This window comes from Oncorhynchus mykiss, chromosome 12, assembly GCF_013265735.2.
Source record: "Oncorhynchus mykiss isolate Arlee chromosome 12, USDA_OmykA_1.1, whole genome shotgun sequence".
Lineage (NCBI taxonomy): Eukaryota > Metazoa > Chordata > Actinopteri > Salmoniformes > Salmonidae > Oncorhynchus > Oncorhynchus mykiss.
In genome coordinates, this window is record NC_048576.1 from 54,499,144 (window position 1) to 54,512,751 (window position 13,608).

The 13,608-nt window shown below is 44.2% G+C and overlaps 1 protein-coding gene across 3 annotated transcripts in view; it reads right to left on the reverse strand.

Annotated features, from left to right (window-relative positions):
• Window positions 1–4,627: 4,627 nt before the first annotated feature.
• The window catches only part of LOC110537787 (clathrin interactor 1), a 38,875-nt gene continuing 29,894 nt past the window's right edge, over window positions 4,628–13,608 (reverse strand). The window contains exons 5-12 of one of the 3 annotated variants that reach the window (XM_036937807.1): window positions 13,421–13,594; window positions 12,178–12,358; window positions 11,768–12,014; window positions 11,242–11,323; window positions 10,664–10,741; window positions 8,953–9,227; window positions 8,654–8,789; window positions 4,628–8,485 (exon numbers count right to left, since the gene is read on the reverse strand). In XM_036937807.1, coding sequence (XP_036793702.1) covers window positions 8,130–8,485; window positions 8,654–8,789; window positions 8,953–9,227; window positions 10,664–10,741; window positions 11,242–11,323; window positions 11,768–12,014; window positions 12,178–12,358; window positions 13,421–13,594 — 1,529 coding nt within the window. In that variant the 3' untranslated portion in view covers window positions 4,628–8,129. Of the gene's footprint in view, window positions 8,486–8,623; window positions 8,790–8,952; window positions 9,228–10,663; window positions 10,742–11,241; window positions 11,324–11,767; window positions 12,015–12,177; window positions 12,359–13,420; window positions 13,595–13,608 lie in introns of all 3 variants that reach the window. The other 2 variants (XM_021624174.2, XM_036937808.1) reach the window with 2 other exon arrangements.

Sequence of the window (13,608 nt, forward strand, 5' to 3'; positions counted from 1 at the left end):
CAGCTTGTGTTCTCCTGGCATCTGCCAAACCCAGACTTGTCCGTCAGACTGCCAGATGGTGAAGAGTGATTCATCACTCCAAAGAACGCGTTTTCACTGCTGCATGGTGATCTTAGGCCTGTGTGTGGCTGCTCTACCATGGAAACCCATTTCATGAAGCTCCCAATGAACAATTATTGTGCTAACATTGCTTCAAGCGGTAGTTTGTAAATCGGTAGTGAGTGTTGTAACCGAGGACAGACCATTTTTACACGTTATGTGCTTCAGCACTTTGCAGTCCCGTTCTGTGAGCTTGTGTGGCCTACCACTTCCCGGCTGAGCCATTTTTGCTACTAGACCTTTCCACTTCACAATAACAGCACTTACAGTTGACCGGGGCAGCTCTAGCAGGGCAGAAAGTCACTGGGCTCGTCAGTAAGGCCATTCTACCGCTAATGTTTGTCTATAGAGATTGCATGGCGGTGTGCTCGATTTTATACATCTGTCAGGTTGTGTGTTCGAATCGCAACATGGACAACTTTTTAGCTAATTAACGCCTTGCAACTACTTACTACTTTTTAACTACTTTGCAACTACTTAGCATGTTATCTAACACTTCCCCTAAGAGTTAGCCTAACTCATAACCTTAACCCTCTCCCAGCTAACGTTAGCCAGCTAGCTAATATTAGCCACCTAGCCAACGTTAGCCACAACAAAGTTGTAACATGTCATACGTTTTGCAAATTTATAACATATTGTATGTTTTGTGATTTCGTAACATATTGTATGAATTGCTATTGGTAACATACTGTATCATACAACCTGTAATTCGTAGCATACCTTAGGAAATGGATGATGGACATCTACAAATTAATACATACCATACGAAACGTAACATATCATAGTAAATGAAGTGTCTCGGATTAACTACAGAATAATACACAATTCTCTGAGACCAGGTTGTGTAAACTGGTATCACTGACATCTTTCAGCGCTCTAGACAAAGGTGCCAGGACCTTTGAAATTACTAATAAACCAATCAAAATGACTGAGAATCCAACATACACTGCCTTCAGAAAGTATTGAAACCCCTTGATTTATTCCACATTGTGTTACAACCTGAATTCAAACTTGATTTAAAATTTATAATTAATCCATCTACACACAATACCCCATAATAACAAAGTGAAAACATGCTTTTAGAAAATGTTGCAAATGTACAGTTGTGGCCAAAAGTTTTGAGAATGACACAAATATTAATTTTCACAAAGGTTGCTGCCTCAGTGTCTTTAGATATTTTTGTCAGATGTTACTATGGAATACTGAAGTATAATTACAAGCATTTCATACGTGTCAAAGGCGTTTATTGACAATTACATGAAGTTGATGCAAGGAGTCAATATTTGCAGTGTTGACCCTTCTTTTTCAAGAACTCTGCAATCCGCCTTGGCATGCTGTCAATTAACTTCTGGGCCACATCCTGACTGATGGCAGCCCATTCTTGCATAATCAATGCTTGGAGTTTGTCAGAATTCGTGGATTTTTGTTTGTACACCCACCTCTTGAAGATTGACCACAAGTTCTCAATGAGATTAAGGTCTGGGGAGTTTCCTGGCCATGGACCCAAAATATCGATGTTTTTTTCCCTGAACCAGTTAGTTATCACTTTTGCCTTATGACAAGGTGCTCCATCATGCTGGAAAATGCATTGTTCATCACCAAACTGTTCCTGGATGGTTGGGAGAAGTTGCTCTCGGAGGATGTGTTGGTACCATTCTTTATTGATGGCTGTGTTCTTTGGCAAAATTGTGAGTGAGCCCACTCCCTTGGCTGAGAAGCAACCCCACACATGAATGGTCTCAAGATGCTTTACTGTTGGCATGGCACAGGACTGATGGTATCGCTCACCTTGTCTTCTCCGGACAAGCTTTTTTCCAGATGCCCCAAACAATCGGAAAGGGGATTCATCAGAGAAAATGACTTTACCCCAGTCCTCAGCAGTCCAATCCCTGTAGTCCAATCCCTTTTGCAGAATATCAGTCTGTCCCTGATGTTTTTCCTGGAGAGAAGTGGCTTCTTTGTTGCCCTTCTTGACACCAGGTCATCCTCCAAAAGTCTTTGCCTCACTGTGTGTGCAGATGCACTCACACCTGCCTGCTGCCATTCCTGAGCAAGTTCTGTACTGGTTGTGCCCCGATCCCGCAGCTGAATCAACTTTAGGAGATGGTCCTGGCGCTTGCTGGACTTTCTTGGGTGCCCTGAAGCCTTCTTCACAACAATTGAACCGCTCTCCTTGAAGTTATTGATGATCCGATAAATGGTTGATTTAGGTGCAATCTTACTGGCAGCAATATCCTTGCCTGTGAAGCCCTTTTTGCGCAAAGCAATGATGACGGCATGTGTTTCCTTGCAGGTAACCATGATTGACAGAAGAAGAACAATGATTTCAAGCACCATCCTCCTTTTGAAGCTTCCAGTCTGTTATTCAAATGCAATCAGCATGACAGAGTGATCTCCAGCCTTGTCCTTGTCAATACTCACACCTGTGTTAACGAGAGAATTACTGACATGATGTCAGCTGGTCCTTTTGTGGCAGGGCTGAAATGCAGTGGAAATGTTTTTGGGGATTCAGTTCATTTGCATGGCAAAGAGGGACTTGCAATTAATTACAATTCATCTGATCACTCTACATAACATTCTGGAGTATGTGAAAATTGCCATCATACAAACTGAGGCAGCAGGCTTTGTGAAAATTAATATTTGTGTCATTCTCAAAACTTTTGGCCACGACTGTACTGTATTAAAAATTAAATACAGAAATGTTGCATTTACATAAGTAGTCACACCCCTGAGTCAATCAATACATGTTATAATCACCTTTGGCAGCGATTACAGCTGCTAGACTTTCTAGGTAAGTATCTAAGAGCTTTGCACACACCTGGATTGTACAATATTAGCACATTATTCTTAAAATAATTATTCAAGCTCTGTCACATTGGTTGTTTATCCTTGCTAGACAGCCATTTTCAAGTCTTGCTATAGATTTTCAAGTCGATTTAAGTCAAAACTGTAACTAGGCCAATCAGGAACATTCAACGTCGTCTTGGTAAGCAACTCCATTGTATACCTGTCCTTGTGTTTTAGGATATTGTCTTGCTGAAAGGTGAATTTGTCTCCCAGTGTCTGTTGGAAAGCAGAATGAACCAGGTTTTCCTCTAGGATTTTGCCTGTGGTTAGCTCTATTTAATTTATTTTTATGCTAAAAAAACTCCCTAGTCCTTGCCGATGATAAGCATACACGTAACATGATGCAGCCACCACCATGCTTGAAAATATGAAGAATGGTACTCAGTGATATAGCCCCAAACATAAAGCTTGCATTCAAGACAAAAAGTTAATTTCTTTCCACATCTTTTGCATTTGTACTTTAGTGAGTTATTGGAAACAGGATACATTGCAAACAGGATATACTCAGTAACTGTTTTAAAGTCACCATTGGCCTCATGGTGAAAACCCTGAATGGCTTCCTTCCTCTCCAGCAACCAAGTTATGAAGAACGCCTGTATCTTTGTAGTGACTGGGTGTATTGATACACCATTCAAAGTGTAATGAATAACTTCATCATGCTCAAAGGGATATTCAATGTCTGGTTTTAAAATGTTTACACATCGACCTTTTTTGCGAGGCATAGAAAAACCTTCCTGGTCTTTGTGGTTGAATAGTTAGATTACTTGTTAGATGTTACTGCACTGCCGGAACTAGAAGCACAAGCATTTCGCTACACTCACATTAACATCTGCTAACCATGTGTATGTGACCAATACAATTTAATTTGAATCGATGTTTGAAAATCACTGCGCGACTGAGGGATCTTACAAAGAATTGTATGTGTGGGATACAAATCATGTGAAACACTATTATTGAGTCCATACAACTTATCAAATCCAATTTTATTGGTCACATACACAAACTGGACTTGCTAAACAAAGTTTTACTCCTGAACTTATTTAGGCTTGCCATAACAAGGGAGTTGAATACACATTGGCTCAAGACATTTCAGTTTTGAAATGTTATTTAAGTTTGCAAAAATGTCTAAAAACATAATTCCACTTTAACATTACTGGGTATTGTGTGTAGGCCATCGTCACAAAATCTCAATTTAATCAGTTTTAAATTCAGGCTGTAACAACAAAATGTGTAAGGTGTGAATTCTTTCTGAAGCACTGTACATGCTTTAATTATACCCATCGTGTTACTTATGAATCACTTTAATGTCCCACTATCCCCTTCTTCCATCTCTGGTTCAGCCATCCCCTCCTTCACTCTGATTCAGCCATCCCCTCCTTCACTCTCTGGTTCAGCTATCCCCTCCTTCACTCTCTGGTTTAGATATCCCCTCCTTCACTCTCTGGTTTAGATATCCCCTCCTTCACTCTCTGGTTTAGATATCCCCTCCTTCACTCTCTGGTTTAGATATCCCCTCCTTCACTCTCTGGTTTAGATATCCCCTTCTTCACTCTCTGGTTTAGCTAAGGAATATTCAGTGAAAATAATACTATACAAGCAAAGTGACTGTTGATGTTGCCATTTGGTTTGTCAAGGAGTATCACTAAGCAACAACAAAAAATTAAGATAACAAAATAGAAGCTTTGCGTGATAAATAAATGGCATTTTAATCATGATTTAATGAAGAGTTTATTGAAATACATAACATTGTTGAGTACAATGAAAACAATATGTACTGAAAAGTAAAGAAACTAGCTTATGAAAGAGCCATTTTATCCTATTTTTCATATTTGCATAAACTAATAATGGTTTTTAGTAACTCTCCCATTCAGTCAACATGATGTAAATTAACATATTCCAGTCAGTTTCATATTTGAATATGTAATATTATACAAACACTATGGAATAATCTTGAGTAATAAAATAAACATTTGGTCATTTGAAACAATGCCTCGGAGTATGACAGAAAGGTGTGTTCTTTTGCCTGTGTGCACAGCAGCAAATGGAGAAATCTCTCTCACACACACACACACCCTTTGAAATAACCTTCACATTTGGGAGATGCAAAAAAACACTGCTTTCAGCCTTCAGTGGAAGGGAGAGTGATGAGGGGGTACCACTGGGCAGGTCAGAGGGACTCAGCCCAGGTCTCATCTCTCTCTCGGTCTGTCCCCACTCTCCCGTTAAGAGTGCTAGGCAGGTATGCAGACAGTTTCACTCATCAAAGTCAATAGTACCCCCCCTTCTCCACAGTCCCATTAAACCCTTGTTCCCCATCACCACCAGGCCTGACAGGCCATTCCGGATGGCCACACATTCATACACCACCCCACAATGACCTCGCAACACACACGTCATACCAAGCTGTGGCATATATGGGTTTAATATCCATGAATATACTTAAAAGGACTCGAACGATCAAGGATCTCAATCAAATAGTGATTTATTCTTGTGTCAGCCTCTGTGACCATACTCATGACAGACAAGGCATGGGTTTCACTGTGAGGCACCATAGAGCAGGAAGGAGAGGACAGCCTCTGTCTGGGTAACACTACCAATGCCACTGTACATGATCACATTGGGATGGAAAAGCATATGAATCCCAAATGGCACTCGAATCCCTTTATAGTGCACTAGACACTGAGTGTACAAAACATTAAGGACACCTGCTCTATCCATGACAGACTGACCAGGTGAAAGCTACGATCCCTTATTGATGACACTTGTTAAATCCACGTCAAATCAGTGTAGATGAAGGGGCGGAGACCGGTTAAAGAAGGATTTTTAAGACAATTGAGACATGGATTGTGTATGTGTGCCATTCAGAGGGTGAATGGGCAAGAAAATATTGAAGTGCATTTGAACAGGGTATGGTAGTAGGTGCCAGGCGCACTGGTTTGAGCGTCAAGAGCTGCAAAGCTGCTGGGTTTTTCACGCTCAACATTTTCCCGTGTGTATCAAGAATGGTTCACCAACCAAAGGACACCCAGCCAACTTGACACAACTGTGGAAAGCATTGGAGTCAATATGGGCCAGCATCCCTGTGGAACGCTTTTGACACATTGTAGAGTCTAGGTCCCAATGAATTGAGGCTGTTCTGTGAGCAAAAGTGTGTGGGGGGGGGGGTTGTACATTGTGTGTTGGGAACAGGGTGCCATTTGGGACACAACAGCAGAAGCTGGTGCTTGTGGTTAACAGCTTTGCTTAATGCTGATTCTGATGGTTAACCTCTTAAGATGGTAGAACAGGCAATAGAACCGAGGGCATTGACAGTTCAGCTTAAAACATGCACCAGTAACAGACTGTAGGTTTCAGATATTCAAATGTAATCGGACTTCAAAACACAACAAAAAAATTAAGAATTTAAGGACTTGGGGTACTTCTTTGTCCTTTAGGCTTGCTCTCCACGTCATACGGTCCAAGACGTCGTCAATAACGCAAAAATGTATTTTTTTGCACACCAAAAATATATTTACATATGGTCAATGAATTATGGTAAATATGAGGTAATTCCTGAACATTCTGATGACAGGTTTGAAATAGAGAGATGACAACATGAAAGTAGAAAAGGGACAAAGTAACACGCCTACCATGTTTTTATCTGGTGTAGGAGAGACGCCTTTCTCCTTCTTTCAAAAGTATACTGTATATGCCTTCAAACATTTACAAAATCTCACATTAGATAAGCCACAGCCCCCTCCCCTACCCCCAAAACAAATTCAAACTCTTGATTTATACAGTACATACACTGAACAAAAATATAAATGCAACATGTAAAGTGTTGGTCCTGTGTTTCATGAACTGAAATTAAAGATCCCATAAATGTTCGATACACACAAAAAACTTCTCAAATTGTGTGCACAAATTTGTTTACATCCCTGTTAGTGAGCATTTCTCCTTTGCCAAGATAATCCATCCACCTGACAGGTGTGGCATATCAAGAAGCTGATTAAACAGAATTATCATTACACAGGCGCACCTTGTGCTGGGGACAATAAAAGGCCACTCTATAATGTGCAGTTTTGTCACACAACATAATGCCACAGATGTCTCAAGTTGAGGGAAAGTGCAAATTGGCATGCTGACTGCAGGAATGTCTACCAGAGCTGTTGCCAGAGAATTTAATGTTAATTTCGCTACCATAAGCCGACCTGCAACATCGTTTTAGATCATTTGGTAGTATGTCCATACCGGCCTCACAACCGCAGACCACATATATGGCGTTGTGTGGGCGAGCGGTTTGCAGATGTCAACGTTGTGATCAGAGTGCCTCATGGTGGCGGTGGGGTTATGGTACGGGCAGGCATAAACTACGGACAACAAGCACAACTGCATTTTATGGATGACAATTTGAAAATATTGTGACAAGACCCTGAGGCACATTGTGAGGTATTTGTGACCAACATATTATTTCCAGTCATGTGTGAGCCAGGGCCTAATGAATTTATATAAATTCCTCATATGAACTATAACTCAGTAAAATCAATTAAATGGTTGCATGTTGCATTTATATTTGTGTTCAGTATACGTAGGTAACTGGCAAAACAAAGGAAACACCTTAATAAAGTGTCTTAATAGGGCGTTGGGCCACTAAGAGACAGAACAGCTTCAATGCACCTTGGCATAGATTCTACAAGTGTCTGGAACACTATTGGAGGGATGTGACACCATTCTTACACAAGAAATTCCATCATTTGGTATTTTGTTGATGGAGGTGGAAAACAGTCTCAGGCACTGCTCCAGAATCTCTCATAAGTGTCACATTGGGTTGAGATCTGGTGACTCGGCTATGGCATATAGTTCACATCGTTTTTATGCTCAGCAAACCATTCAGTGACCACTCATGCCCTGTGGATGAGGGTATTGTCATCCTATTTGTACATAGCCATGGTAGCCAAAATAATGGCTTGCTCAGCATTTGTATACATGACCCTAAGCATGATGGGACCATAATTGCTTAATTAAATCAGAAACCACACCTGCTTTCAATATTTACTAGAAGTGTTTCCATTATTTTGGCAGTTACCTGTATATTTCAAAAGTAGGGATTGAAGGGCAACACCATCAGATATTTTTCAAGTATGAGCTTTTCCTTCAAAATGGTGTATTCTGACATACTCTTCAACACAAATCCTTCAGCGCCCTCATTTCCCGAAGTTGACAAAGTTTGCGAAGGCATCTTGTTTGGGTTGCACCATGGCAGTGTTGACCATGGGCTGCCCCATGCCCATTCCTGGCATACCCAAGGTGCCTTGCAGGCCCATGCCTGAGGGGGCCACGCCCAGGTTCATTCCCATGATTCCCTGATTGACAGGCATTCCTCCAATTCCCATGGTACCCGTTGCCATGGTGGGAGGCATGCCCAGGCCTATGGCCCTGGCGGGCATCATGGGGTTGGTCGGAGGTCTGATGGGTGTGGCTGTAGGCTGGATGTTCATATTCAGGCCTCCAAAACTCTGAGCCAGGTTGATGGGTGACTGGACTCCTGGAAGCAGGGGATCTGAAATGAAAAATGAGGCACTATTACTGTCATTTCAATCTCCCTGCACTGACACACAGATATTCAGATATTCAGATATTCATTATTGAGTTGACACCCAACAAAGATAAAAGTAGAGAGCTTGAGTTAATAACAGACCTTGCTGTAGCATATTGAGGCTTGGCTTACAGTTGGTCGACTGCATACCAGGAGACAGGAAGTCCAGGCTGATATTGACACTGGGGTCCGACCATGTTGGGGGGAGGGAGGGCTTCTGGAGTCCCATGTGCTGCGGCAATAAGCCCCCCTGCATTGGCCCAAAGTTCTACAACGATCCAAAGAAGAGACAAGACATTTGTCTATCCTACAACCACACAACATACATCCTTCTTTGTATTCACAACGTAGACATCTTCAGTGATAATGAGGCTCCTTCATCTGTAACAATGACTGGTGTAGTGAGTTGGAGGCCTGTGAGCCACCCGTACCTGTGATCTGGAGATGGGCAGGCCGGTGTTGGCGACGCCCACACTCTGGCTACCACACATGGAGAAGGTCATGCTTTGGGAGGCGCTGAGGGAGGTGCGATTGGAGCCCATTAGGTCAAAGAGCTCAGCTGATGGCGGGGTGGGGGCCGAGGCTGGGAGAGGCTGGATGCTACCAAACAGGTCTGTGATTGGCTGAGACGGAGTGGTAGTGGTGGCTGGAGGACTGGAGAACGCATTCCAGTCCCCAAACTCACCGTTCCCATTGGACCCTGGCCCTACGGAAAGAATAGAGAATCATTTAGAAAATGAAAGAATTCACCAGATATCTATGAATCTCTAACCAGCCTTATACCAACAACTCTAAATAAAACTATGTGTTTTTTCTTTGAAAAAAATGAATGAGTTGATGTGCTTATCTTAAAATGTTTTTTTTTTATTATCCAGTGTTCAGTTTTGTTTTTCCAAGTCAACTTGAAGAGAAATGAATAAGGCATACATGTCCCATTTCTTCTGAAAGGGCGATGTGCACCCTGTCAGCCAGGGCGGGTGAACAATGAAGGTAACAGATATCGCCCCGAGGGGAGTACCAGCACACACAGCCCAGTGCTGATGGGACCTGACACAGGACAGAGTGTGTGCTAACACTAGGGCCAGAGGGTACTGCATGGGAACACACACCACACACACCTGGCCCAGAGGGTACTGCTTGAGCAGGCACACGCGCGCACACACACACACAAATCCAGGGAGGACTCTGACAATGACTAATTAGTATACACAGAGTGTACAAAACATTAGGAACACCTTCCTAATATTGAGTTGCACCCCCTTCTGCCAACAGAACAGCCTCAATTCGTTAGGGTATGGACTCTAAAAGTTGTCAAGTTGGCAGGATGTCTTTTGGGTGGTGGACCATTCTTGATACACACAGGAAACTGTTGAGTGTGAAAAACCCTGCAGCGTTGCAGTTCTTGATACACTCAAACCGGTGCGCCTGGCACCTTCTACCATACCCCGGTCTTTCCCAGTAACCCTCTGAATGGCACACATACACAATCCATGTCTCAATTGTCTCAAGGCTTAAAAATCCTTCTTTAACAGGTCTCCTCTTCATCTACACTGATTGAAGTGGATTTAACAAGTCACATCAATAAGGGATCGTAGCTTTCACCTGGATTCACTGATGTGTACGTCATGGAAAGAGTTTTGTCCAGTGTAAATCCAATCTAGATAGCAGATAAACTGCCAAAGACTTGCTGCTGGGGCCCTCTCGTCTTCCCTGTATCCCGCTCTCTTTTTTATCCATCCATCTATCCATCCAGAGCAGAGGGTGGAGGATGGGGGAGGTAAGCTGTGTCAAATGGGAGCTGACAGGTGTCTGTCCTCATAAGGCTCAGGAGGTAGTGACTCATCAATATTTCAAGACCTTCACTTCCACAGGACAGAACAACACGTGGGACGCAACCACAAACCCCTCAGCAGGAACGGGAGGGGGGCCTCTGGATTCTCCTAATATCTCTGTCGTGGGTGCTTCTGTACTAAGGTATTCACCTCTTCTGCTCCTAGGTTTATGAAAACATTTCTGCTGGACTTAACCTGACTGCTAGGTCATTGGGAAGAGGGATCGGCCTGCCTAAGATTAATGGTCGGAGCTGTGATACAGAAAGAGGATACTGTTCAGACAATGGAGCGAGAAAGCGGTGAGACATACCGGCTGATGAAGGGAGACTGGCTGAGGCAGCTGGGGAGGAGAAGTCAGCAAAGCCACCGATGAGGTCTGAACTTCCACCTGGATGGCGCGCGCATGCACACGCCCACACACACACACAGTGAAAGAGTGAGAACAGAGTGTGACAGTGGAGGTGATGAAGATGTCTTCATCTTCGTCCCTACCAGAGTGTATGACTGAGTGTGAGAGACAGGCCCCAGCTGTTTGGTTGAAGGCGGCAAGGACACGATGAACAGGGACAGCAGCATCTGTGTATGTGTGTGTGTGTGCATGCAGCACTCCCTTCCCACCAGAGACTGGCTCAGCCTCAGACAGCTGGTCATACTCTGCTACCACACTTCTCTCCTCTAGCTAAGCTGCCTGACATCTGGGCCTCTTAGGCCTGCCCGCCTCCTGCCCTCCCCTGCTCTACTACTCACAGACGATTCTGGAGGAGCGGTTCAGGGCAATTCTATACATCGATGGCTTTGAGCCATCTTGCTTTGGAGTGCCATCACTTTGTATACCAAGCTCTTATTGTCTATACCACTTTGACTCATTAGATAAGTGATGGGTCTTACCTGCTGGTGCCGCATGAATGGACCCAGAGTCCACCATCAGAAGGTCTGCAAGGCCACAGCTTGAAGTCTGGCTGACCGACGTCTGAAGAGGAGAGAAATAGAATGGCTCTTAAACAAGCTGTTCACTTTTAAATGGAGTTGGAATAAAACAAGGGGCTACCCTTCCTAAAGCTGCCACAAGAGGGCAGCATTAGTCTAGAAACAGTCAGGAATAGGCAGCCCAGGAGCTCCTGCTGTTCACTATTCCTGCTGCCATCCACTTCTATCATCTCATTAGACAGTCAGAAGAGACACAACACGGCTTGCCTTCTGTCCCACAGGAAATTATCACCATCTTGTGCTTCAGTCTCAATAAAAACGCACTGATGAAAATAGATGGCGCAGACAATCCGCAGACAATTCAACAGTGTTCTCTATAGGCTTCAAAAGCAGGTGCTGCATGGAGTCCATCCCTGCTATAGGCCTACGCTGACGTACAGCAGCGGCCTAGGTCAGTGGTCAGAGTGGTACACGAGGGCAGTGGTACCTTTGCGTTGTCTGCGTCCAGACTGCTCCTGTCCCCTGTGTAGTGTGCGGCGGCCCCCAGGTCCACGGTTTTGGACGGGACGCCGCCCCGTTTGCGTGTGGTGGTGGTGGTGGTCTCTGTTGCCTGGGTGATCTGGATGCTCTTGGTGGTAACAGTCTCCTCCTCGTCTTTGAACTCCAACCCCGACAGACTCCCTGACCCCGACAACGGCCGGCCGTTCCGCGATACCCTGTCCTCGTCGTTGTCACTGGGGGGGAGAAAGAAAAGCCCCCCCAAAAACACAAACACATTAAAAAGGAGTGAAGATTATCTTGTACGTGTCTTTCAAGAAGAAATGATCCGTCATTAAGCAGATTTGTATGAACTTAATAAGCATTTTGGCCGTTGTACTTAAATACACTCGGCGGTACCTGATTCTGTCAGGCGAGTCATCCCTCTCCTTCTTGCGGAACTTGTTAATGGTGTCGTCGATGGTGCTGCCGATCTTGTCGCTGATCTCTCCCAGCTTCTCGCTGAAGGGGAAGGCTCCTTTGCTCTTGTCCCAGTCCTCATCCCACTTCCCTTTGGGCTCCGAGTCAAACATTTCTCCCGCTGAGGGGCAGAGGGGGGTAACGGGTTGACACGTGCAGAAAAATGTGTTTTGGTACCATTAACATGTGTTGTAGCTATGCCGAGTGAGCCTCACTTCACTAACACGAGAGGCATTGTGGAAATGCTCTGCATCTATCTGGAATGCCAAATTATGATTTGCAACAGACAACTGTTTATCGCGCATTGAAAATGGGCCCCATTGCCAACACAAACATTGCAGAGCTACAGTATGTCTGCTGAAACAGAACGAGCATCCTAGATGAACATCCTAGATGAATGTCTCGCTGTGGTATTTTGATCCTGTGTGACAAAAATAAATCCCTTCCCTACCACATCACTAATTGACAAATGGTTTGACTAATGAAGTGGGAAATCACAGCAGCAAATCAAAGATATCGGGAATCAAAGGGAGGAATCAATGAACAGCGCATGGAAATAAAGTGCAAACTCTAGTGAGTTGTCTCCAACCCAATCCTAATGAAATGGCAAGGGACCCGCCAGCCCCCTTGATTAGATATCAGAATAGCAGATCAGAAAGCAACAAATCAAAAAAAAAAAAAGATTTGTGGAAGATCTATTCCGTTACATGAATGGTGAGGTTTCTCTCATACAAACATGATCAGAAATCACACAGATGAAGATGTGAGAGGAGATAAGACGTGATTGGCCCCAGAGTGAAAACAGCTCTAATCAAAAGATCAATGAGGAGGAGGAGGAGGAGTGACGAGAGCGAGGGAGAGGTCTGTGGGGAATAGAGGAGGGGAATGAGGTGTGATATTCTGGAAGCCTTCCGAGTCTGTAGACTGACAGACTGAGGCCTGCAGAGAGAGCGACTCCAGGTAAATCAGTCAGTGTGTTTACTTACTTACTTGAACCTTGTATGTCTGCTTACAGGGAAAATGCCCCCGCTGACTGACGTACCCGTACCAACAGCATAACGTCTATTTCCCCCCGTCTCATTTTGTGAGAGCACGGAGCTGAACGACAATACCACATTCTCTTCCACACCGTTAGCAGAGCATCACAGATTACTTGCCCTCTCCCCCGTGTGGTGAAACTTACGGCTGGTCTTGCCGAATCCTCCTCCAGTGCTGTCTGAGGACACGCCGATGTACTTGTCCTTGTTCTTCTTGGCTTTCTTCCTCTCCTCCCGGAGCCGGTCGTCATCCTGGACAAACTCCACCATCTCCTTCACCTTCTGACGCACGTTGATGCCCTGGTCCTTCCCACTCTCATCTGGCGACGGTAAG